Genomic DNA, 27,121 nt, shown 5'->3' with positions numbered 1-27,121 from the left:
ACACTTACACTTTAAGCCCCTGATCCTACAAACACTTATCGATGCATGTAGTTTTATTTAGTTCAACACGAGCACTTCTATAAATAAAATTACTCATGTGCTTAGATATTAGCAGTATTGGGCAGTATTATTATTATATTATTCCCTTAATATAAAAATATGGCTTTCCAGAAACAGGATAGCAGAATTACTAGTAAGGGTCAGAGTCCAATGTGTCCTGAGTTATGTGCAAATAGTACTATTTACCATGAGTACCACTGAAGTCAATGGGATTACTTGTGGAGTAAGGGACTACTTAGTGTGAGTAAGGATATTGTGATTTGCTTCTAAATAAATATATAAAAATTAACTGAGAATACTAATGATTTAGCTACAGACACTCAACCATCTCACTGCACATGAACAAAAATATCCTTAACAGCAACCAACTTAAAGAAAAGGTAGTTAGTGTTATATGTGATGTTTGGAGTATTACCAAAGAGTGGCTTAAAAATCTTTAACCTTTGGGAACTAAATGAGAAATTTGAACTAAATCGTAACCCCCAAGCGTGTAGTTATCTATTCAAGTGCATAATCTGCTGTACTTGGCAAAGCTTTTGAATGTTGTATGCCTTTCGCTATCTGCAAACTAACAATAAAAAATGTGCTGATGGGATTAGAAGGTATTGTAATGAAGACAAAAAACCAGTGATGCCATTCTGCATTTGTGCTGAGAAAGCCCCATGAGAAAACTGCCCCATTATTTCCCACAGTATTTTCTTTTTGGGGAAAGTTGATTACTTTAATAGTGCGAAAACAGAAGAGAGCCTATATTTTTACCCTTATTAGGACAGTTCAAATATCTTGAAACACATGCTATGTAAATTCTGTATTATTTTATATTTATAATTTTTGCCTGATAATTGCAAATTAAAGCCCATTTAGTTTAGACTCATCAGTCCAATCACAGAAGAACTGAAAAGAGAATGATAATTGTATTTCCTGTCACTGACAAAGACTGAAATGGTAGAAACATTGTAGTCTTTTTGGCTAATGCACATTATGAATCTTACAATGATCCTTTCTTTACACAGTTTACTACAGCTGTGTGATTATTATTTTTTTCTTATTTAATAAATTTGTTTTATATAAAATGCATATGAGGACAGAGAAGGACACAAATATAGAAAGAAATTCTGCATGCCATTAACAAGGCAAACCACTAAAAACAAAACTATTATGTATAATTATAATCCACATATTAGTATTAATCTCATAGATAAAAGGACCAAATTCTCTGTCTTGTTTTTGTAATCTTTCAACTAAACAAAGTTCTTTTCTCATGCCTGATTCTCACACAAATACAAATCAGGCTCCAGTGAAGTCAATGGGATTGCACTGCTGTAGATGAAATCAAAACCTGGCCTCCAGTTTCTATGTACCAATCAATTGGCATCATTTTTGAGACCTCATTTTTCTTAAAATAAGACACGCTCTTTGTAAAAAAAAAAATTTCCTATGATTTAATCGTCCTTGCTATAAATCATAGATCATAAACAGAGGTCATTGGAATATTTGCCACTGTTGTTGTGTTTGTTATTTGATATCATTAGGCTTGGCAAAATTCTTTTTTTTAAATAGTTTCAATGGATAATATCAATGTTTCTTTTAAAGCATTTTTTATTGTTATCAATTTAAATTTTCACAGTTGCGGGAAACAGCGGGGAAGAGGGTGTCAGAAAATAGGGAGGGTCATACAATTTAACGACAGTAGACAGTGAGATTCAAAAAGATAAAACTTTATAACCAGTAAAACACAAATTGTCGACGTGTCAGAATATAAAGTAAATATCCTTAAATCAAACTCTAATAAGTTGTCAGACAACACGTCTTGAATGCTGCTCTGCAGAGCTCTTGAAAACTAGTAAGTTCCAGCCTGCCACCCAGTGACCTGCTAGCAGTTTCCAAAATAGAAGCTGAACCCTGACAGAGGACTCCAATCCTGGAATCTGATTTGCAGAACACTGATGGTCCTGATTGGTTCACAGCTTCTGCATAAACCCAGCACAGAAACAGGAAATTGTCTATCCATTTGGAATCTCCCTGCTTTGGACTGCTTCCCCTGCAATACCTGTTCTTGCTACTGTTCTGGTAACGTACCTCTGGCTTCTCCTGGATTCTGACCTCCTGGTATCTAACCCACCCTGATTCCTGACTCCTGCTCTGACCACTAGATAAGACCACCCATGCCCAGTTGTGCCATAAGTTCTCAAAAAGCATTTTTCTTGCTTTGCCTATCTGTACATTTTGATTTATTATTGATGAAAATATTTTTGTGTATGCTCAGTGAATTTGATATTTACTGACACTTTCCAATAAAAATCTAATCTTTCCAAGCCTAGTTGTCATTTAGATTCTGATTTCTTTTTCAAAGCTGTGGTTTAATAGGACACAACCAAAGTAGATGTCTCAGTCCCCTTTCTCCTTTGATATCTGTGAAATATCTGTGAAAAATCTGTGAAGTTTGGATCAGACCTTTTCCAAAGTTGGAGAGCACTTGAAACCAGGGTTTGATTCTGGCCCATCTCTAGATATTTGTGTTATTCATGACTATATCTCTTGTTGTAGTTATCATACCTGAGCATTTATCACTGTATATTTTAACAGGTCTTTTCCCCCTTGCATATGATATCGGGAATGTTTGCTTTGGACATTGCTTTGTCTGCCCATATTGCTTTGTGGTATGCAATAATACAATCAGAAAATACAAAGGGAAATTCAGTATTGTGGCCTCTACTCTGTTCTGAAATTCATCAAACAGCATGTGGACTTCTTATGGGCAAAACTAGTTCTTTTTCTTAATCTTTAGATGTGTCAGTTCTCACAGAGATTAAATCTGTATATAGTATTTTTAGATTAATTTTTTAGTCATACTAGCCAATTACAGAAGCAACTACAAAGCAAAACATAGTTTTGTTTTAACACAGAATTGATTTCTGGGATAAGTCCTTCAAGGAAAAATAAGTCGGCACTGCATCTTGTTCTTTATCAGCTGTTTGCCTGGCATTTGTCTTCCTTGGATTAGTTTAGGAATGTGAAGATTCTTTACATAGTAGACATGGGAACTGGAGTCAAATGAAGCATATCCATTTTTTAGGCTTTTGTTAGTGTCTGGCTTTCAGATACAGTTTGATAGGAAAATAGCAAACTAAGACAGTGTGTGATGGATATTGTAATCACATGTAATGTCTTTGGGGACCAAGTTGTATAAATGTATGAATGATTTATGTATCATTATGGACAGGGATTGTATGCAACTCCAGGGGAGGAGGGCTGTCAAAGCTTTGCCAGGAACTAAGAACAGTCGGGAGTGAATAAGATGAATCACTCAGGTTGTAACACCTCCAGAGAGGTACCACCCCTGCACAGGCTTTCATATACTGGTTCAAACTGGGTTTTCCAGAGACCATGGAGAGTGAATGCAGGTACAATTACCCTGAAACTATGACAGTGTGGATAGAGTAACAAAGAAATAAATTACATCACGTGGCAAATGTAAATCATGTCTTTCAGTGCACTACTAGAAGGTACACAGTTACTACTGTGCTGAGGGTGGTATAAGAATCTATGTAGAATAGATTAGAATCACACATACCCTAAAAAGAAATGGTGAATCAGAAACAAATATCACTGAGATGAAAAAACACACAGAAAACTAACACAAAATAAATGAGTTCACAGACTATAGACCCGGTCCTCCAGTCCAGTAGTTCTCAACCTGTGGATCAGGTGTTACTTTCTGAGCCCATTTCCCATTTCTAATATCCCATTGAATTAGATTTGCTTATTTACTTGCAGTTGGTTCTTCTCAGATACCAAGAGAGCCCCTTTTTCTATTGTGCCAATTTCTGTGATGCCTCAGTTGAGGCACTGTGGGGAATAGCGCAGAAGACTGTAGCACATCTAATGAGATCCATTAACAAGTGACTGAATGTGGAGTCAGACTATGAAGAGGTCCAGAACCCTAATCACGTCCATCCCCAATCATAAGTAAAAGAAATCCTTTTGCCCTACATTTTTACAACTGAATAGTACAAAAAACAGGAAAAATCACAGCTGGAGAAAAAAATTGACAAAGAATACAAGACAAATCTTATCATATCTCCCACACGTGATCACCCAGGCTCAATTCCCTGCCCTGCCACAGGCTTCCTTTGTCCTTGGGCTAATCACTAAGTTTACATCTACACTGCAAAAATAGATCTGTGGCAGCGAGTCTTGACTGAGATAGAAGCATAAGCATTTGGGCTTGGGCTGGCACCTGGGCTCTGAAATCCAACGAGGGGGGTTGGTCTCACAGCCCAGGCTATAGCCTGAGTCTAAATATCTATACTGCTATTATTAGCCATGCGGCGTGAGCCTGAGTCATTTGACCTGGGCTCTGAGACTTGCTGCTGCCGGTCCTTTTTTTTGCAGTGTAGACATATGCCTCAGTCCCCAATCGGACTGTAAAATGGGATGAATGGCAATTCCCTACCTCACGGGGGTGTTCTGAAGATAAAGACATTAAAGAATGTTAGGTGCTCAGACACTGCAGTGATGGGAGCTATAGAAGTACCTGAGACAGCAATGGCAGCCAGTTGCGTGCTCCTGTGAACTGTCGGAACGTAAGCAATGCATAGGCCTTTGTGCTGGGACTCTGCACAGTGGGGAATTTCAAAAGCCAATACTTTTTAAAACAACTTTGCTATAGTAATGCATTTGACACATGGAATAGCCGATATCAGAAACTTTCTATTCACAGAGTTAATGCACAATGTCAGCTAAACAATTGGTGTCACATACAGTGATTAAAAAAGAACAATATATTCAAATACCATGCTGCTTCATCTCAGTCTGTTGGCTGGCTCAGATGTCCTAACAAGGGGGTAATGCATTCTGACTTTTTGATTTGCTCTCAGATCCTAGCAGCAAACTTTTGGCCATTTGAATCCTGATAAGCTATTTGGAAGACTAAAGAATTACAATAATATGCATAGGAAGACAATAGCTAGAGATAAATGTTTCAGTCTTTTGTATCATTCAAAGAGGGAAATGTGGCATTTCTTGCAGCATTCCTCAGATGAAATTTAATGTATCATCTTTTCTGTATATGAGGTACACTGTATTTAAAAAGAGATGGATGTAATAGAACATTATGGCTCTTAATGGGGGTTTTGCAGTGTTATAAAGGAGCAGGTGAAAGATTAAATAACTCATGCTCATATCATGGAAAAAGCAATTTATTCCCTGACATTAAAAGAACCAGTTTTTGGAAACCTATTCATTGATATCTGAAAAACAGCTTGAAAGGGAAGTTAAGCCCTCAGGGTTTCTGTCATCAGCCTTAAAATAAATTTGCATATTTTCTGCATAGAAATAGGATCCCACTCTCTATTGCCAAACTGCAGAACTAAAAGAATGCAAAAAGCTTTCTCTAGTCCTACGGGCTCCTAGGGGAAACTCTATCATCAGAATTCAAATGTCTGCAACAGATTAGGATAATGACTTCAAATAGGATTTAGACCATATCATTGAAAGGCCCACAAATCCAACACAGGCTTTAAAGGCAGAATAATACTGATAATATCATTAAAAAGTTCATATTCTTTTCTAACCATTTGCCTGTTCAAAATATCCCATCTTTTATATTGACTGATCACATGATTCACTGGCACACAGAAATTATTAGCAAAACAGTGAGAGTCCTGTGCACCTTAAAGACTAACACATTTATTTGGGTGTAAGCTTTTGTGGGCAGAAACCCTCTTCATCGGAGCAGAGGACTCTCGCTGTTTTGCTAAAAACAGACTAACAAGGCTACCCCTCTGGAACAGAAATTATTGTTCTTTAAGGTAATATTGCTTTGTGCTATTATGTTGACTACAGTCGTTCTGGCTGTTTTGTTTTCTTTTTCTCAAACTGAAAACAATGGACAATGCATTTATCTTTATGAATGGAGCCAGGACAGGAGTAATCCAGCTGGCTATCAAAAAATATGGCCACATGCACAATTATGCAGCCAGATGGGTCAGAGCTTGTTAAGTAATTGAATGTCCCTCATAGCCATAGTCCCACTACTGTTTCCTACATTTATCCTGAGCTGATATAAAATGAATCTGGAAACCACTGCAGGCTCTGGGGAGCCTGAGAATCCTGAAACCTATTGTGCCATGTGGCAGACCACAAACTTTAGCCCTACAGTCTGTGCTGAAGTACGGTTTAGACAAAGAGGAGTTTAACTGCTGGTGTGTTTGAACTATGACTTCAGCCTGAGAAGCTCAGTCTGTGCTGAAGCAGATGCTCTCAATCCTGACCTTTCTGCTATTGCTATAGATTTTACACATTTACTCCATATTGCATGGATTTCTCTCCCATCCTCTGCCTCCATAAACAAAAATATTTTCAAGGACAATACAAGAATTTCAGTTGCATGTTGGGATGCAGATGGAATTTTGCTGGCAGTGCCCTCCATAGCATGCACTAATTCTACTTGTTTCGAGGGGAAAATTGTGACAGCAGAGGAATTTGATAGTTTGAAATGTCAGGTCTTTTTTAGCATGCAGATTTACAGATGATTTCCTGTCAATGCAGCCACTGATTTATATGTATCTGTCGTTAGTAACAATGGAAAATCACCCAGTTAAATGTCCCATGCATTGGATCAGACAATAGACCTCTGTTGCATGTACATGACATTTGCATTGACCAGATTGATTCTGAGCTGTCATGGTGTATGGGGTCAGTGCGGTGTGAATTAAAAATACAAAAGGATGTAATTAGCTCTTTATGCTGGAGTCTGTACTAGTGTCTCTGAAGGAATCTTTATGTAAAGTACTGTTGAGACAATAAATCCCTATTGATGCCATTACAGGATAGTCCGTAATAGTTCTGAAGCTGAGGTTACGGACTGAATAAATAATCTGCGAGTTAAGTCAATGATTTGTGAAGTAACAGTGTGGTTTAGTGGCTAGAGCACAGGTCTGGCCTTTGCCCCAAGCTCTTTTCTGCTGCCTCGCACCTCAGGCTCAAGCCACTCCTTGCCGCTTGACCATGGCACCTGGTAAGGCCAGCTCTGCTGAAACCCCATCACCCTGGGCTGAAGCCTGCCCCCAGAGCCTTCAGCTGAATCAGGGAGGGGAGGATGGAGCCCTTCTCTGATGCCCCATGACTGAAGACGGGGGAGAAGAGAGGGTGCTGAAGCCCTTTCCCAGAGTCCTGGGGCACTGCAGGGAGGGGCTGCTGCTTTGCCTCTGGCCCTTCCCTCATCTCTGCCCTGGAGGCTGTTGTGGCAGCAGGAAAAACCCCTGGTGGCCACATGCGATTGTTGTGGCCACATTTGAGAAATGCTGCCCTAAAAGCATCCACTCAAAGGAGTGGCAAAAAGCAGTGGCTTCACAAAAGGTGATCTTCTAATAAAGGTAATTAGTACATTAGTGCATAATGCTAAAGGTAGTTTTACCCAATGTTTAGGGATATTTTAAGGTGGTCTTTAGGGAAGTTGTCTAACAAAGGTTATTTTCCATAGCTATACTGTAGTTCTAAGGCTCAATGTATATAAATGTGCATTTACAATAATCTCAAATATCATTTTTGATGCAATCAAGTAACATTTTTTAATAAATAGAAAAAATGTTTAATTCTGACTATTTTTCTGTTTCCATAACTTTATTTTATTGTTCAACAGAGTCACAATGTCAGACAAAAGTGATTTAAAAGCTGAGCTTGAGCGCAAAAAGCAGCGCTTAGCACAAATAAGAGAGGAGAAGAAACGCAAGGAAGAAGAAAGGAAAAAGAAAGAGGTAAATATACACAAACTCGTTAAATGTCAGGAGCCTACAGAGAGGTTTAAGGTTTAGCCTTCCAATATGGTTTACGCCGCGTAGGTGTCATGTAGGAAGTGATCCTCACAACCACAGCAGTTTTAGTCCTAAAATAAATGTGTTTATGTTCAGCCATGAAAGTTTGAAACAAAAATCACTTTCAGAATAGGTAAGTTGTCAACAGAGAACAGTTTGGACAATATGATATGCATGTGTATGTAGAAAGGGAATAAAATTTACCACAACGCTCTCTTCTGGGAATTCCTTTAGTGGGGGCACAGGAGTTAAAAAAAAAAATTTTTTTTGAGCCATTACAACCTAAATAAGAGGGGTGGTTTTTTTTTTTTTTTAATCTTAAGAATGGCTTTATTGCTGGCTAAGGTAACAGATTTACAGTAATTATTCTCCACTAAAGTAAAACATAATTGCAATTTTATTTTAGCCTCCTGGCATCAGTGCATCTTTCAGTTCTATTAAAGTTTGATTGGCATATTAGTTTATTTGTCCTTGACAATATGCATTAGGTTTTTCATTAAGGGATTTGTACTTCTTTTTATTCAGTCACTTAGTGAAATAGAGGTGAGAATTGACAGGGAAAGGATATTCATTTTCATGCAAAGTCAAAGAAGCATTAAGTGATTATGTTTCTTTTCCTTCAAATGTCAACACTAACTGTAGTTTAAAGCACCTGTTATCCCTTACTAATAATCGGTTTCCTTTTAAACTGACACCTTAATATGGGCCATGTGTTTCATAGAACTACCGTGGAATCTGATGCGATACAAGAAATCAAAGTTCCAAATCATTTTCTCTTTTAATATTTTTTTCATGTTATACAGTTTTGTACAATTACCAATAAACAGCTCACAAAGTCAGTTGGGAAGGGGAAAGGAAGAAGAGCCACCTTATCCCACTCCATATGAGGTTTTAAACATCAGTGTTTTCAATATTAATTAACAGCCAGTTAAGAGAGACATGAGAAGAGAACAGAGCCATGGCAATGGATTGTATGTCATCTTTCAGGCCTCAGGAACCAGGAAGTTTCAAAGCCACACTTCGCTTAGCGAGGGTCATGTATGTGTGTGTGTGTGGGGGGGACACTAATTCAGCTCTTGAAGAGTTATGAGCACTTGATTTTTCCCCATGGAAGGAGAACATTTAGCCTCATGTAGGCCCTATTCCTGCATCACTGAGGTCAGTGTAAGTTTTCTCATTGAATTTAGTGGGAGCAGAATCATGGCCATATTTATTTTATTACTTGCAAGTGAAATGTCAGGGTCTGTATGTATTTTAGCTAAGGGCTTGTCTATACTAGAAACTTGCATCAGCGCAACTGCACCAATGGAGTTGCGCCACTGTAGCACCTCAGGTGAAGATGGACAAAGCTGACGGGAGAGAGCTCTCCCATCGGTTTAATAACCCCACCTCTGTGAGAGGCAGTAGCTATGTAAGCGGGAGAAGCTCTCCTGCTGACATAGCGCCGTCTACACCAGCGCTTAGGTCGGTATAACTACGTCACTCAGGAGTGTGGATTATTCACACCCCTGAGTAACGTAATTATACCAAAGTAATTCTGTAGTCCAGATCAGCGCTAATTCAATTTGACTGTCCCTACTTGTAACACATCAGCCATTTTATGTGGAATCAAGATCAAAGTTTTCTCTTGATCTCCCATTATTCTACAGTACAACGACATCTGACAAGTAATAGGAAAAAGATTTGACTCATAGCTTAAGAAAAATTCTGTATAAATCTGTACTGGTTCCTGCAAATATCCTTTTGGCTCAGTCCAGTCTCAAACACTGGCAGAGTCCTGTTTACTTGGAAGAAAATATAACTTTATAAATCCATTATAAATAAGCTGCCCAAGTGTATCTTCATGGCTGTCATAATACTTCCATAATAGCCTAGAGCCATGGTGCATGCATGTTCTCCTCCCATTTAATCAAGAAACCTCATTTTATGTCATTCAAGCTAATTCTTTATTATCTTTAATTCAGACTGATCAGCAGCAAAAGAAAGAGCCAGTTCAGGAAGATTCGGATCTAGACCGCAAAAGAAGAGAGACAGAGGCTTTATTACAGAGCATTGGTATATCCCCAGAACCACCTCTAGGTATTTAGATGAGCACATTGTAAACATGTGGCTATTACACAATTAATGCATTCTTTTTATGAAAAGCATGCTTTGCTTTTGTATTATTTGGCTGTATTAGGTGAAGTGAACTCTTCTGCTTGGAAACGATTCATATCGCTCATATACATCAGTTCATAGCATTTCCAGCACTTGCCATTGCCATACATCAGCTTTATTTCTGAGAGGACTTTTCATAAACACAATTCTAAACCATGTTTTTGTGTGCACATTAGTAGTTTGATTTCTTTGGTTGTTGCTTTATATTCTCTCCCATCTTCCCAACAACACACACAATTATATTAATCTTATATTTCAGTAGTACCAATTACTGGACATAAATACATTTTTATCATTTGTATACTCAAAGAAGGAAAATATCTCTTTGGAAGGTTTTCTTAGTATGTGAAATAATTTTAAACAAGCAAAACACTGAAGAGAATTAAAAAGGAAACTATCCAAATATTAACAGAGTTGTAGTCGAATCATAATTTTAGATTGTTTTGTATAGTTTATTTATTGCTTTCATTGCTTTTCTGTTTTGACTGTTTAGTTCGTAAACCCTAGATTTCCATCTTAAGTACATATGCATGATTTTATAATATGGGTTTCATGATCAATTCTATTTATGTTATGTCTTTCATACAGTGCTTTATTCTGTGTGTTGCTCAATGTGTGATCCCAAATATGTGAAATTATTTTGCCTGTTTTTCATTTGTTTCTCTCTCCCTTTCATTCAAAAGTGTCTTAAATATCCTGGATGAAATCATGTAACTATTGAAGTTAAAGGGGAGGAGTTTTTCCATTGACTTCAATGGGACCAGGATGCCACCCACTATGTAATGCTGCCTGCAATATTCAGGGACATCCAAAAGCTCAACAAAGCATTCAGGCCCTGATTCAGGAAAGCACTTAAGCACATGCACATGCTTATGTGCTGTCCTGAATAAAGATGCTCTCCTGAACTGGGGCCTCAGTTCCTAAACCGAAGCAACTAAAACTTACAGAACTGTGTCCGTATTTTAATAAATTATGATGCTGTAATTCCAGCAATGAGGTATCAGATCCCGAAAGAATTGTCAGACAATTAATTATAAGGATATTTTAACTTATCAGAAAATGCATTTTTGTACATTCTTTAGAGATATTATAAAAGGAAATTAATAGTAATTTGAATAGAGAAAAATAACAAAATATTAATATTTATCTACTAAGAAGCCCCAAAATTATGTCTTGTCATAGTGTTTAAGGCCAGAAGGGACAACCAGATCATCTAGTCTGACCTCCTGTATACACCAGGCCACTAACACCACCCAACACCCACACACTAAACCCAAGCACACATAAAATCATTGCAGAGTAGTTCAACTTTCTGTCCTGAATTAATAATTTTCACTATGACACTATCCAAAGAACTTTAAATTAACATATAAAATTATTAATTCAGATTAAACAATAGCATTTCATTTCCCCCCATATAAACTGACAATTAAAACCTCTTCATAAACCACCTCAAGGAAAAATTTCTGGAAAAATGAACTACAAAATCAATGATATAACTGAGATACATCAATGATATGTTTATCCTCTGGACAGATGATCTAAACTCCCTCATAGATTTCCACCAAAACTTTAACATCCACCACCCATCCATTAAACTCTTTCTAGAACACACCCACAGCAGAATCAGCTTCCTGGACACTACGATGAGCTTCAACAATGTAATCCTACAGACACTTATTATACAAGAAACCCACAGGTCAACACACTAACTTCCACATATCCAGTAACTACCCCAAACACACCAATAAATCTGTTATCTACAGCCAGGCACTCGAATAGCACAGAAAATGCTTCAAAGAGAAAGTCTGCGATAGACCTTAGCACACTTAAAACTGCCTTCACCAAACAAGGACATTCCACCAGAGAAGTAGGACACATAATGGAATGGGCCACTGAAATATCATGGGAAAACCTGCTTCATCACAGGGGAAAAAACCCACTGACCTTACCCCCCTAGATGTCACCTACTACCCCACACTGGAACCGTACAGGATATCAACCCATATTTGATGGAGACCACACACTGAAAGAAATCTTTCCTGACTTCCTTCCCCTGGCCTTTGAATAACCCACTTCACTGAATCCCTTATGCTTAACAATCTGCCCCATCTTGTATTTAGCCTGAGCAGCCTGGTTTCCATCCCCAGACTGAAGAAGAGCTTTGTGAAGCTTGTCCTGTCCACCACAGAAGTTGGTCCAATAAAAGATATTACCTCACCCACCTTGTCTCTATCCAAAGACATTGACAGCTATAATCCTCTGCCTTTGGATATGCATACCCTATAAGACGTAAAACCACTTCATGCCTGTACCCTGCCAAGGAGCTGTCATGAAAATGAATTCACTCGTCATTTCTATGACAATCCCTAGGGAGAATAGGTGTGAAACATTTGACCAAATGGAAAATCCGAGTCTCTTGACACGTCTGTCATTATATATTATAGGGTATAACAAAATAGTTAAAAGTTTTACTCTGCTAAATGTGCAAGGAAAATGCACATGATTTAAACCAAATGAAAATCTTTACTGTGCATTAAAATCCCTCTATACTGTATTCTGTTATCTTCCATGTTGCTGCTTTGAAGGATACTTGGATTAAATCTGGAGTGAAGATATCTCAGCATCTTTCTTTCTTTTGCATATTTCTGAAGAAATTTGAAAAAAATCATTTTTTAAATTTTTTAAATTTTTTTTTTGTATTTATTATTTCTGCACTTAAAAGCTTTAACTCAGGCTGACCTTGAGCTATGAATTTGTTCCTTACCTACTTAGTTAGACAAACCTGTCTTTGCATATATATACATATGAAATATACCAGCCCCTGAAAGCAAAGGAAAATGCCTGAGGGTCTGATCAAATGCCTATTGAAGCCCAGCCGAGTCTTTCACTGACTTCAGTGGACTTTGGGATCAGGCACCCAAACAGAAACAATAACACTCTGCAACTGAAATTACCTAAAAACCCAACCACAATAAAACAGTCACGTACATTCTCACTGCCTTGGGAAGAGGCCTTTTACCTGGATGGATTTCCCCATTCTGTTTTTACTTTGGATCTGATTTACATAAAGAAACTGCAGGTCACATTCAGTAGACAATGGATTTTAATTTAAATGCAAGATTTGAAAAATGTAATCATTTTATTGCCTGGTGCCATTTGATTTTAGCAGAAGAGTTCACATAGATTTCTAACAAACAAACAAAAAGTTTTGATTTTGTACAGTTCAAATTTAAAATGAGCAAAAGAAACAGCAGTGTTGCTTTACTTCCACAGTACCCCCTACATCTATTATGTACAGAATCACATTTGGCTTGCAGACCTGTCTACATTCATTACAGTTTTAAAATTTCCAAAAATATTTAAAAATTCACTTGACTCTCTTCCTTTTCTTTTTCTTTCCTTTCCTTATTTGCTTTCACCATTTCAAACTCTCCTAATCATTTATCCACTATCATTTGGTTCATTGGTTTTGATTTGTCTGACACTGCTCTTCATCAGTGCAGTCGCTGCATGATTTAACATGGGATACCTGTTATTTTCATTATTTAGTCCCAACCCCTATGTCTCCCTCTTCGAAATCAGTGAGCACCCCCAGTGAAGCTGGCAGCCAGGATTCAGGAGATCTGGGACCAATTGGAAGGTAAGACAGACGTTAGATAATGTTGAATGAAAGTATTTTTTCACTCCCCACTTTTTTTTTCATTTATTTACATAAGAACATTGTAGCTCCAATGTATACATTTGTTTCTGCATTCTCCACCATGTGTTACCATTCAATAAGGCTGGTCTCAAATATGGAGTAAAGATATGCAGCAGTCTGATCTTAAGTTATATACATCAGAAACTAATACAGGAAGCAGAAATCATATATATGTTTAAAACAGCATGTATAAATCTCCCTTCTCTGAATGGAAATGTGGTGAACATGAAGGACAGAGAAAATCCTGCAAACCTCTGCCCATGTGAATAATCCTTATTCAGATAGGTGGTTATCTTGAAGTCATATTGGCTACATCATTCCATGTGTAACACCTGTCCATCTTAGATTTTTATAATGCTGTCCTGCACAATGCATGGTAGTAAAAGTGTATGTGTGAGAGAGGGATGGGAATAGCTTATTTAGAAACACCTGGGTACATATAAGAGGACTTTACTAATGCTCCTCTCTGCAAAACTGTGGCTATCAGATAGCTGTGTGTGGAATGGGAGGAAAGTGCTTCAGCAGTGTAGAAGGGGATGTGGCTATGTCAGTAAGAAGTGGGCCCCCAGGTCACACAGAAATGCCCTGATTGGATCTTGAACATATCACTGATACTGGGAAATGAAATGACACCCCCATAGTGTTTCCTAGGGGATCCGAGTATAACGGGGACACCACTGATCCTGGCTTGAAGCCACAAGAGATATTCATTTCTGCACCATATTTCATGGACACAAACCACAGGTGAATGGTGGATCTTCTAGTGACTGCTTTAGCCAAGGGTTAGGCACTCGGTGGCTGTTCCAGTCATCCACAGCAGGGTGTGGGATCCAAACCTCCATAAACTCTGGAGAAACATCCTGTTAAGCTAGAGTGACCACGCTGCAGTTTAGAATTGCCAGTCAGGGTGACCACATGCCAGCCATACCTGTACATTCATAGACACTGTTGGCTCTGAGCTTCAGGTGGCTTCATTTACCAAGTTCCATGGCCATGTAAAACACATTTTTCCTGCCTTTGGCCTGCACTACCATTGCTATATTATTGCCATAAAAGCTAATATAAGGGGAAGTTAAATAAACCTTTTTCAATAGATAAGTAACATTTCTGCTGGCATGACACAGCTAGTACTGTTGCTAAACACACCTTCTGCATAGAAAGACCACATTCTCAATGCTGAAAATATATTGTTACCTTATTTACCTGAATGAGCTCTCTTTGCAGTGCCATTGTGATATTTGGGCTACACAGACAATGAGGAAATGCACTCAGACCCTTCCCACCCCCGTCACCCCAGAAATGCAGCATGCAATTTAGAGGCAGTGGAGTAAATTAAATAACAACCGTGTTGGTATGTACAAGGCAGTTCAAACACTGGAAAAGAATATAATGCTGAATCCATAGACAAACACAGATGACCCTAATCTGTCAAAACTCCTTGGCTATGAGAGGAAATGGCAAATATTTGCAAGAAGCATACAGGCTTCTATTCACAATTACACTGTGTCCTAGAAAATGCCCAATATGTATATGCAATATGCCCAAAATGCCCAATATGTAACATCACAAAACTTCCTCTGGATCATTTGGGCTCAGCCAACAAGGGCAATGCCATCTTTCCATCAATCTCCACAAGCACTCGATTCAGAATATGCAAGATGCTAGAGAAAAACACTGAAGCAGTTCTGAATTCTGCTTTCATCCCATTAAATAAGAACCATGTTCCTGATTATAGGGTGACACACACTTGTGACACCCATTTAGCTAATATAGTTAGGGAGCTGTAATTTCACCCTTAATGGTATTCGAGATCCAGTGGATTCTAGCGTGAGCATCTGCACTCCACTGCTATGTTGAGTGTTTGCGGGGGAGATCTCAGTACACCTGATAACTATGTACAACTGAGCAAGAGGAGGGGTGTGTGGCAATACTTCTTGAATTCCACACTACCATTGTGACAGATGTTTTCTGGTTGAAATCCTCAGTGTAAGTAGTTCCCTTGTGTTCTCTGGAACTTTGCTGTCTCTGTGCTCATTTGCCTAGCAATCTCATGGGCTTGGCTGGGCCCAATAAACCTGCATGAAGACCTGGTCTACCCTAGCAATTTACATCAGTATAACTACATCTCTCAGGGGTGTGAAAAATCCACGCCCCTAAGAGATCTAGTTGTACCAACCTAACCCCCAGTGTAGACAGTGCTAGGTTGATGGAAGAATTCTTCCGCGGACCTAGCTACCACCTCTCGGGGAGGTAAATTACCTGAACCAGTGGGAGAATCCCTCCTGTCGGCATAAGTAGTGTCTACACTGAAGCGCTACAGTGGCGTAGCTGCAGCAGTGCTTCTGTGCCACTGTAACGTGTTAGTGTAGACAAGCCCTAAGTGACTGTTCTCTGATTGGTCAGAAGAGCCAACAGATCACCATTTAAGTAGCAACAGCAGCGTGGTGGCTGCTCAGTGTGTTCTACGCCCAGAACTGTGCTAGACCTGCTTCCTGTCCAGCCCTTGCTCCACCCTTTCTTGTCCAGCCTGTTCTGCACCAGCCCTAGTTCCTGCCTGCCTCTGAACTCCTGATTCCTAACTCCTGGTTCTGAACAACGATTTGCCTCCTGACCACAACTTTGGCTCTACCCTTTGGTTCTGTTTTGGCTCCTGACTCTGACCCTTGGCTTGTCCTTGACCACACCTCCAATCCTGCCCTCTGATTCTGCTCTGACCATTAGGTCACACTGCTTACACCATGGTGCAAGACACCATACTACAGGCTTTAATTTATAATAGATACAGGCTACAGGCTACATCTGTATATAGTACATGGATGCTGACAGTGGTTTATATGCTGGTGTAGGCATGCTTACTCCATTGATTACACCTCTGCACGTGGAGGGAGTTCTCTGTCTCGATAGGGCCTACACAAGCACTTGCACCACTGTCAACAATAGTTGCATTTGTTAGCTGGCAACCAAAACAGACAGTGCTAGTGTCAAGGCTACACCATTATGGAGCACTCCTGTCTTTGGCCCATACTTCCTCCATGCTTTCAACCTATCGAAGTGTCTCAGTATTAGGCTATCCTTTTGAAGGCATTTTCTGGATTACTGTGAGTATACCATATATTCTCTGTTAATCCTAATCCCGGGTTTGTGGTCTGCCAATGTGTCTGCCATCATGTCAAGTTACTATAGCGTGATTGAGTTCTGTGCCAGAAATGGCAGTAGTGTTTTTTGAGCATTGCCCATTTCTGATTTTATAATCTCTGTAGTGTCCTGCTGAATCTATGACTTGCTGATGATTTTTCATGGCAGCTAGTCTCTGCTCACTAAGCGCACATAACCCTCTGTTTTCCTCTCTGTGATGGTGATGCACTTTTAGCCATATTGTCATCCTTCTCAGAAGTGAGATGGTATTTAGTGCCATCTGTCTCGCAAGAACCAACCCCCCATCCCCAGTTCCATTGAAGGCTGGATAACAATGAGCAGATTGGAGACTGGATTTGAGTGAGGGAGCAGTTCCTGCACCACTAATGCCTCCCCCACAGATGGGTGGTCCATTACAACCAGTCATTTTTTGATGATGTTGCTAAGACTACTGCAGGAATAGCAAGCAAGCACAGACAGGAAACAATCATGCAGGTACTCTGACCACTAGATGCTGAAGCACTTGCCAAAAGAAGAACTTGCCGTCAAAGCGAGGTCCCAAGACATGGATTTTGCTTCAGGAAGTGGAATATTGCTTCTGAGTGAAGCAGTAATATTGAAGAGTCTGAGGGATGCATAAAATTATCCCATGTTCCAGTTTGAGATTGCAGTGTTAAATATATGATACTTCAGTGAGGCTATGGGATCAAGTACTTGTAAGAGATGTTACAGTAATACTTACGGACTACATTTCAGACAGATTGTCTTGTCAAGGCACTTCACTGCTACCGTGTCCAGGTCTGGTGTCCACAATTCAAGAAGCATGTTGATAAATTGGAGAGGGTTCAGAGAAGGGCCATGAGCATGATTAAAGGATTGGAAAACATGGTTTATGGTGATAGACTGAAGGAGCTCAATCTGTTTATTTTATCAAAAAGAAGGTTAAGGGGTGACTTAATCCCAATCTATAAATATTTACAATGGGGAAAATAAATTTGATAAGAGGGCTCTTCAATCTCGGATATGAAAGTAAAATTAGCAAGACAATTTTAATGAATTTAAAGACTAATGGCAAGACAAATTCAGACTAGAAATAAGGTGAACATTTTTAACAGTGAGGGTAATTAACCATTGGAACTGTTTACCATGGGTTGTGGTGGAGTCTCTATCACTGGAATATTTAAAATCAAGATTAGATGTTTTTTCTAGAACACATGCTCTAATTCAAACAGGAATTAGTTCTGGGAAGTCGTGTGGTCTGTGTTATGCAGGATGGCAGACTAGATAATTTTAAAGGTCCCTTTGGGCTTTATAATCTATGAAACCCAAAGAGTTAGGGCAGCTGAGCATTTTTGCTAGCTTGCAGCTCTCACACAGATCTCTATTAAGGGCTGTGACCTAATAACGTTAACACACTAGATGTTAAAAATCTCCTGAATACTTCCAAGCCTGTTAGTGACAAGTTCATGGACATACTTGTCTACAAGGTAGATAATTAGTGAGTAACTGGTCTTATTGTCTGGCATCTTGCCTTAGCTAAGTAGCTAGCATTCCAGCAAGTACTGCTTTGCAGTCTTAGATTAATAGACTTTCATTTGCATTTTGTAGTTGTGGCCCTTTTCTCCATGTATCACTTTTTGCCTGTGTTGTCCAATCATGAGTTGTAACACTAAAGGCTGCATTGGCAGGAGGGACCCAGTGCTCTAATGTAGTGAGTGAATTAGTCTCACTTGGCAGCTGGTCTATCGAGAACACATTTTGTTCAGCCTTTAGTGTTATCCTGCATGCACCATTGTCCTCGGACTAAGATAATGGCTAAAAAAAATTGTTTCTCTGCTGTGATGTCATTAGGCTTATTAGGCGGGTTTTGGAGGGTGGGGCTCCAGAGTGGTGAGGAACTATGAAACCATATCTCTCTGTTCTGCGGAGGTTTATGAGTTTTTGCTGTGTGATCTTCACTGTCATGTTGATATTTGTCAAGGCATTTTCACTAGTGATGAAAGTATGGTTTTGAAGCAGCCTGACTTGCATTGTGGAATATGACAGGACGCAGTGAGTCTGAGCTGATGGCAAATGCATAATGGTGCTAGAAATGACTAACATGGACTCTTTTGAGTGCTTTCAGCTGGAGAGAAGATCCAAATTAGATTTTTTTGTGATGTATTGGCATTCATTTTGGAGAGTAAACCTAGACAGATTGAGGCACACTATAGCTGGCTTTCTGAAGATGTTAGTATTTCTCTTTGTGCTGGGCAAGCACTGGACTGGGAATATGTTGGTCCTCAATATCAAGCCCCTTCAAAACCAATCATTAGAGCTCTGCTAATGCATGCAGAGGGCTTAATTTATTTCCAAGTCATCTACAGGGAAAGAATTACTGGCAAAGCAGGTTTCTATCAGCATGCCTGTTTCCCAAATTGCTTTGGAGCAATCAATTGTACTTCTGTGCCTGTTCTGCCACCTGCACTCCTGGAGGCAGGACAGAGGCGCTGAAAATTGTATCACAGCATGAACCAGCAGGTGGTGTGGGATGAAGAGTGTGTCATAACCGGCTAGTTGTTCTGTGCATGGGGGAATCCAGCCAGGACTCTGCATGTCAGGGACCATGTGAGATGATGACAGGGTTGTGTGTGCGCATGCATGTGTGTGTGTGTGTGTGTGAGAGAGAGTGATACCTGGTTCATTGGAGAGAAAGTGACATATGGCAACCTGGGAGTGCAACTGAGGAGATGCATCCTTCCTAAAAAGGAGTCATTCTTAGTGTTCAGCTAATATCATGCAGTCAAAACTAGAATCTGATTTTTGCTGACTAGTTTTTTGGTGAATGTCATGGAGTATGGGATGAGTCAGAGGTTGTGGCAGGGAGCCTCAGTGCAGTTAATGTGGTGTGCAACACAACCGTGCCCTCTGCAGGGGGTAAGGTCAGCATTGCACCCCTTCAATGGTGATCATGTGCATCTGACCCGTGCAGGTGATGCTGGATATCTCCTACTCCTATACATACTTTCTTAGGCCCTGTGAGATGCTAGCAATCAGAGCGGAATTTGCATAGATCTTGGCTCTTGGAGGAACAGGTTGACCACCCAGTGATCCTGAGAAAGTCCCAATACTTGTCATAGGTAGGGACAGAGCAGATGCATTCCAGCTCATGTGTAACAATGAATACTGGAAATTATCTGTGCAGAGTGCACACACGTGGGTGGCTTTGTACCTGACAATGTGAGCCAATTGTGGCATGGATAGTCAATGAAAAATTGCCATGGACTTTACTTGGGAACGCTGTACTAATAGCAGGAAGTGAGTGTGTTCCCACTGATTAATTGCATGCCTAGAGGCCCCATTGGCTGCTGACATGAGATGTGCAGACAGATGATCCACTTTTTCTAAAGACCTACAGCACCTGCATGTTGTCAGCTAACATCAGGGGTCCATCTGCATATTGACTTCTCTGGGGGGTTATTTGTGATCGTGCTACTTGCCTGTGTACATCTTGTGCATGAACACTGAAATCCCTTTGGACTGCATTTGGTGTTTCCCATCTGACAGCGGGCACCTGCAAGGTTAGTGCCACATTCTTTACTCTTCAGTAAATGTCACAAGGCTCAGCTGCCTTGGATATACAAAGATAATTTGCTATCTTTTTTCCTGGTACCACTTCTCCTATGGTCTGGTCTCATTCCTTACTCCTCATGTATTTTGCTGCCCATACTGCTGTGTGCCTTATTACTCCTTTAGTCAGAATGAAGACAACAGTATCAGGAAATACTGAGGTTATTGCCACCTTTGTAGTGCTGTAGCTATCTTAGTCACCATCTCTGAATGGCCAGTTCCAGGTTTAATATGATATTCTATAACAGCACTGAAATCTGGGTGAATTATTTCCCTCTGTCTAATCTGTAGATCCATAGTGCTTTCTGTGGCGACAGCCAATAGTATGGTGTCTAAGTGGATGAAGGCATTGCACTGGATGTTTTAACAGTAATTCCTATTTAAGCAAATCTACAGTGCCATGACAAAAGAGGTAGGAGTTTTTTCACATATCTTGAAACAATCTGAGCCCAATAAGATCAATTAGACTACTCCGGTGTGTAAAATTTGCTTGCATAAATATAAAAATCTGCAGGATCAGGCCTTATTCAGATGAAGTTGTAAATATTTAATGTGAGCTATTTTAAGAGTGAACCGCAAAACAGCAATAGGGTAGCAATGCAGTATAAAGAAGTGTTGGGTTCTTAGAAAAGATTTGCTTGTAGTGAGGAATTTTATCAACTAGCTGTCCTTATATTACAATTCTATTTTAATTTTTTTGTGAATTTTAGTTCACTATAAAAGCTGGGCTGGCTGATGTGCCCTTTGGTTGCTCTTTTTTGTTCTTAAATTTTTTCAAGAAGTGAATTGCAAAGTATAGTACATGAAGTATTGTTTGGGTACGGGATTACTGTGGTAATCATAGAACCATCGAAAACTATGGCTGGAATTGACCTTGAAAGGTCATCTAATCCATCTGACTGGGCTGAAGAAGGAACAAGTTTACCTCCACCATTTCTGATAGGTGTTTATCTAACCTGGTCTTAAAAATCTCCAAATAGTGGGGATTCCGCTATCTCCCCTGATGGCCTATTCCTGTTCTTAAGTATCCTTAGCGTAGAAAGTTTTTCCTAATAGCTAATTGAAATCTCACTTACTGCAAATTAAGCTGGTTAGTTCTTGTCCTATCTTCAGTGAACATAGAAAACAACTAATCACCATCCTCTTTATCTAAAGCCTATTATTGGATCTCCCCTCTGTCTCCTTTTTTAAAGACTAAACATGCCTATGTGGTTTTTTTTTTTTTTAAAACTTTTCCCATTGTTCAGGTTTTCTACACCTTTTATCATTTTTGTTGCTCTCCTCTGGATTCTCTCATTTGTCCACTTCTTTCCTAAAGTGTGGCATCCAAAACTGGACAGAGTATTCTAGCTGAGGCCTCACCACTGTCCAATAGAGCGGGACAATTACTTCCAGTGTCTTACATACGGCACTTCTGTTAAACCACCCCAAAGTATTAGCATTTTTGTGTAACTGCATTACATGTTCTCTTTTGGAGTTCCTGGACTTGAATTTGGAAAAAAACCCAAAAAAACCCCAGTTATTTACATCTTTGAATTACAATAGCATCTTTTTGTCTGGATGTTTGCATAATTTTCGGCACATTGTAGTGTTGGCAGAGAAGTTACAGTGACCTCCAGATTGTGTTTTATGGAATATAGTAGTGATTTTCACTTTAGATTGGCTATTCCTACAGATCTAGGCCAAAGAAAGAGCATGGGAATTGCTTTCTAACAGGTCCAGATTTTTTCCTCTGGTGCCCCTCTGAATTGTCACATGTTTTCCTCAAACTTGATTTTCAAATATTTCTGTGCATCTGTCCACCCTGGTCCTTTGAACCACTAAAGTTATTTCCTCTCCCCCTCCAATTGTGGTGATTTTCACCACCAGCTTGTCTCAAACCAATTCAATCAGTAGCTGCTATGATTCCATTTTCCTCCTAATACTGTTTTGCTTTTAAATACAGTGCCTGCAGCCTCAGGTTAGCTACACTTTGCATTGCTTCATGCCTTCAGCTCATACACAGAGGCCTCTTGCTGCTGAGATGGCATGGGTGGACAGGCATATTCAAAGCATTCAGCTGCCTGATAAGTTATAGAGTGTAGCTGAAAGAAGACACTTTTCCAAATGCTTTTGTAATAACTCTTTTGTAGCTTTTATTTTTAATTTCTCTGATCACTAACGTGTCAGAAAAGATGTGTCAAATGAAGGTGGATGATCTTAGCCCCTAGTAAATGTAATCAGTAAGATTTTCTTTGCTGATTTCTCTTTTCCAGTGTCTCTAGTTTTCTCATCCATCAAGCCCTTGTACTGTGTTCTTTTCATGCACTTTGCATGAAACCACCCGCTGTTGTTTGCAGTCTTGGTGACTCAGCTTTTATTTGCAATGCTTTATTTTTAATCAGTTCCTTATCTAGTAGAGTGGCATAGCACAATCTGACTTGTTAAACAGCATATTAGGATGCCACTCTCCTTTACGAGGGTCTGTTTCACTGTAGCTAGCTGTGGATCAAAAACAAAAGGAAGAGGGTGGATCCCAATCTGTTTTAGTAATATAAGTATAGGAGAATGGGGGGTTGGTTTATTTTAGTAAACTGCCTGTGATACAGGGCAGTGTATGTCCTCTCTCATCTCTCCTCTTTGGGTACAGCAAAGGTCTTTCAAAAGAAAGTAATAAAATGACATTTCACAAAGATCTACTAAATCCACTACAATTCATAGGGCTCAGTTACCTTATCATTAAGTTAATATATTTGACAGGTTATGCACAGTGATGTTGTTGTGCCATTGCTTAGGTAGTTGCCAGCATTTACTTGTATTACTGGTTTCACAAATGATAGGGTCTTCTTAAAATGTTAGTATCAAAAGCAGACCTGTGTTGTTATGGCCCTGGGACATCAGTAATAGTTTTTACTGACAGCAGATTTTTCTTGATTGTGTAAAAGGGTACCACACATCATGCATTACGTTTCCTCCCATAGTTACCATGACAACATCATCAGAACCTCTTGGCATGCAGGTCTAATCTTATAGTTCAGTTCATTGTAAGGGGATAGATTGTGCTTTAAGGTGAGTTGTGGGGTGCAGAGAGAGCTGCCCTACAGTGAGTGCCATAGGAAAAATGACTTTCTCTGGGAATTCTGGGGTACCGGGATACAGCAGGACATTTGCTATTGCTATCTTTTATATGGATGCAACTTGAAATGTCTGACCTATTTCCTGTACCCAGTTTGGCTATATGACAGTGGAGCCTTAAGCTCACCCTCATACCTGTCAACTAGGGCTAATGCTGACACTAGCCTTACATAGTGCCTGTATTGCTTAATCACGTTATGTCTGGATCCCGCACAGGCACATAAGAGGACTGGGGTGGGGGACATTTCTGGCAATCTCTTTCCTCCTTTAGTGCCTGCCCAGGAACAGACGCATTCTGAGCCTTTATATTCAAAGCATGTACATACGTTAGATGTGTATAAAGCCCTAAAGTTCCTCTGTATGCCAACACTTTGCTATCCTATAAATATCAGCAGACACCTTACGGACAATATGAGGCAGTTGCTTTTAAGTCTCTGTACATCTGACCTAGAAAGTGAGGAATATTTTTCAGTGCCTGCCAGTTATAAAGTCAGAATGGTCAATATTAATTAGAATCAGTGACAAGCCTTTCATGTGTGAGCCCATGGCATCATTAAGGATTTTCAGAGATGCAGTTCAGTCTTCTGGATCTTTGATTATTTTTCCAATTAGCAAGTTTCTCTGTGCTATAAATTGGAGGAGGCGGGGAGGCTGCCATTCCCAAAGGGTGCACTAGAATATGTCTTAGAAACATGAGCTCCAGCTGCATTCAGTAAGCCCAACTACTCTTATTACACTGCTAAATTTAAATTTAGCAAGAAAAACAGACACATTTTTGGAGTAACGTATTAGTTATATTAAACCCCTGGTTAACGCTAACAGTTCAAATCGATTTAGTGGGAATTCTGTCTTACTTCCAGACTCTCTCTAGTCTTCTGAAACAGAAATAAACTCCTTGCTCAATAGCCTTCACAAATAATTTGGAGTGATTAGCATGCCTGGAATCAGCTTGCCTAAACTCAATGTCCTACCTAGAAGGAATTTTCAGTTAGGAGTTTTTAGTGGTTTATTTCAGAACAACATTAGGAACATTGGTTCATGATCAGATACCTCTTTTTCTAGCTTTAACTGTGTCAGAAGGATGACTAAAGGATTAAGAAAATCAGTTTTAGTTTGCAAGTGTCTAAGAAAATGTATGTTTGAGCCTAGTAATTCTTTAAATCATGTTTAAAATGGTTTAGTTCTAGTCTAAATTCCAAATGGGCTTCAAAGCCAGTTTAAATATGGCCCTACAGTTATTTGTGATTTAATCAGGTTGAAGAAATATATACATCTCCATCTTCTTTGTAAAATAGTCTCTTTAAAAAAATCCTTTTTTTTTTTTTTTTTTTTTTTTAGCACACACACTCTTTTGTTCAGCGCCATTACTATTGCTAAAGGCTGCCAGGCTGCCAAGAGATCGTGCTTCTCTCTGAGGGAGGTCACTGTAGCTCTTTTTATTGGTTAAGATTGGAAGTCAGGGCATCCATCTGTTTAGCAGTGTAATTGTAATCCAAAGTGCAAGACTGTGCTCCAACATCCTTGCCAAGTCCCCTGTTCACTTAATTCCTCATGGTATTTTATCACACTGTCATCACATATAGTCTATGTACAAACACTCTCAGTGATGTATGACATTTTGTTTGAACTAATATAATAAGTAAACTGCTGTTTAGTAACACAGAACCTCCCTAAATACTGATAACCATCTTGCTTGCAGTTTTTCTGCGTCAGAACATGTAGAACAAGGAAGGCATTTTCCCTTAGCTAGAACTGACAAAGTGCAACTGGTCTCCAAAAGAGAGCACATATGGTGTGAAGGTAATGATTTAAAGGCAGAGCAGCCACTGAGGCAAATTGTAATTTTCCTTTTCTGAACAAAAGCTTTTGCTCCTCTGTTCCTTCATATATTAGTTGTTTATAATAGACATGTATTAACTTTTTAAATTGTGGAAGTAAATAAAAAAGGATCATTGCAAAGAAAAACAAACAACGTTAAAAAATCCTAAAATGATAACATACTACATTTAAAAGAATGAACTGTAATAAGGAAAAATATTTATCAAACATCTGAAATACCATTTGTCAGTAACACCTCTCTATTATAGTGTTGATCAACAAGGAAATTTAAAATAGAGATTTTAGAGAAATTATGGTACATACAAAAAACTAAGCTATTTTTATACCTCCGAAACTCCATCAAATAAGAATTCTGTAGCTAAATCAACAATTGGCTCACCTATTAATTCATCTTTTTCATTACAATTTGGGGAGCTTTCAAATCTAAACAAGATTTAGCCACATAGTAAATGACATGCTAAGTGTGCAAAATGTCAAAGGAGAGAAGATAGGCAGCAACGATTACCTTTATAATGAAAAAGTACCTTCAATCACATATTTTAAAAGTCGTCTGTATTCCTGGTGTCTTTTAAAATACATTTCACAGTAAGCTTATTCTTACATAAATTATTTTTTAAAAATAGATGAGTTTGATGGAATCTGTTTTACAAAGTATTCCTTTAATTTGCAGATATACCATACTTTAAAGTACTTACTGGTCTTCGTGGAAATTTTGACCCAAATCTGAATTTTGTGATATGAGCCCAGCTCTGCTTCACAGCAGAAACGAAAACTATGGTGTTCCATGCGATATTTTTTTTATTGATTGATCTTTTTGCTAGCTCCATTCAGAATGAAAAACAAAAACTACAGGCTCTCCAAATATCCAGCAAGTAGCTGTCATGCCAATTCCAATCTTTGCTAGCTCATAAAACTAGAGCCAATAGGGAGATCAGAGGGAGAGCATCAAGTATATATGCCCATGATCCCAACAGCACTGGATTGGGAAGGCACGGGCCTCCAGAGAAAGGAGGGAAGATGTTCTTTTAAAGGTGGTCTTGGCAGTGACAGATTTTGCTGTGTCTACCCACTGCCATCAGCTATTGGGACAAGAAAAATGAGGGTAGCCACTTTTACTACCAAGGTGCCTCAGTGCTTAGTCAGTTACACACGCTGCCCTCTTCCACATCCCATCCCTTGTGTTTGGATTTAGCAAATTGCCATGTTCTGTGTTGCGGAATATGCCTCAGATCTAAGGAAACACTCATTGCAGCCTTACCTATGGCATTATGACTAGCTCCTCCATAGTATTTTTAGGATTAGGAGATAATTATATTTCCACTCTTGAGAGACCATTTTAGAACAGGACATGTTACTTTTGCTGGGAGTGTCATTAATGAAAGGTATGAATATTTCCATTCAGCTGTTCCCTTTGAAGTCACTGCACTGTGAGTAGTTTTTCTATTTACTAAGAAATCAAAGCAGCTCTTGATGTCAAGAACTGACAAAACAGAGTGTGCGCTTTGCGCCTGTTCTGCTCAAAGGCACAATTTGCAAAATGCTGTGGTGTGATTGCCTGCCCTACCAGAGGCCCCTTTGGAAGGCTAACTTTTCCATTGTTTCAATTTGTGGCCTCTCTGAAAGCGCTGATTTTCAGGCCTTAGAGCTCGTGACCTGGGAGAAGAACAGAAGCTGTGCAGAACACACA

At 39.3% G+C, this 27,121-nt stretch overlaps 1 protein-coding gene across 5 annotated transcripts in view; it reads left to right on the top strand.

Moving 5' to 3' along the window:
* DYNC1I1 (dynein cytoplasmic 1 intermediate chain 1) overlaps positions 1–27,121 on the top strand; it is a 242,226-nt gene that overhangs the window by 11,935 nt on the left and 203,170 nt on the right. For 2 of the 5 annotated variants that reach the window (XM_067562161.1, XM_067562158.1), the window contains exons 2-4: positions 7,706–7,820; positions 9,842–9,956; positions 13,536–13,677. In XM_067562161.1, the coding sequence (XP_067418262.1) occupies positions 7,713–7,820; positions 9,842–9,956; positions 13,536–13,677 (365 nt within the window). In that variant the 5' untranslated portion in view covers positions 7,706–7,712. Of the gene's footprint in view, positions 1–7,705; positions 7,821–9,841; positions 9,957–13,535; positions 13,678–27,121 lie in introns of those variants that run through there. The other 3 variants (XM_067562160.1, XM_067562159.1, XM_067562162.1) reach the window with 3 other exon arrangements.

This window comes from Emydura macquarii, unplaced genomic scaffold (genome assembly GCF_026122565.2).
Source record: "Emydura macquarii macquarii isolate MOO-44397 ecotype Brisbane River unplaced genomic scaffold, CSIRO-AGI_Emac_v2 contig_2422, whole genome shotgun sequence".
NCBI classification, from domain to species: domain Eukaryota; kingdom Metazoa; phylum Chordata; order Testudines; family Chelidae; genus Emydura; species Emydura macquarii.
The sequence above is the reverse complement of the archived record's forward strand: the minus strand, read 5'-3'. Positions and strand labels throughout refer to the sequence as shown.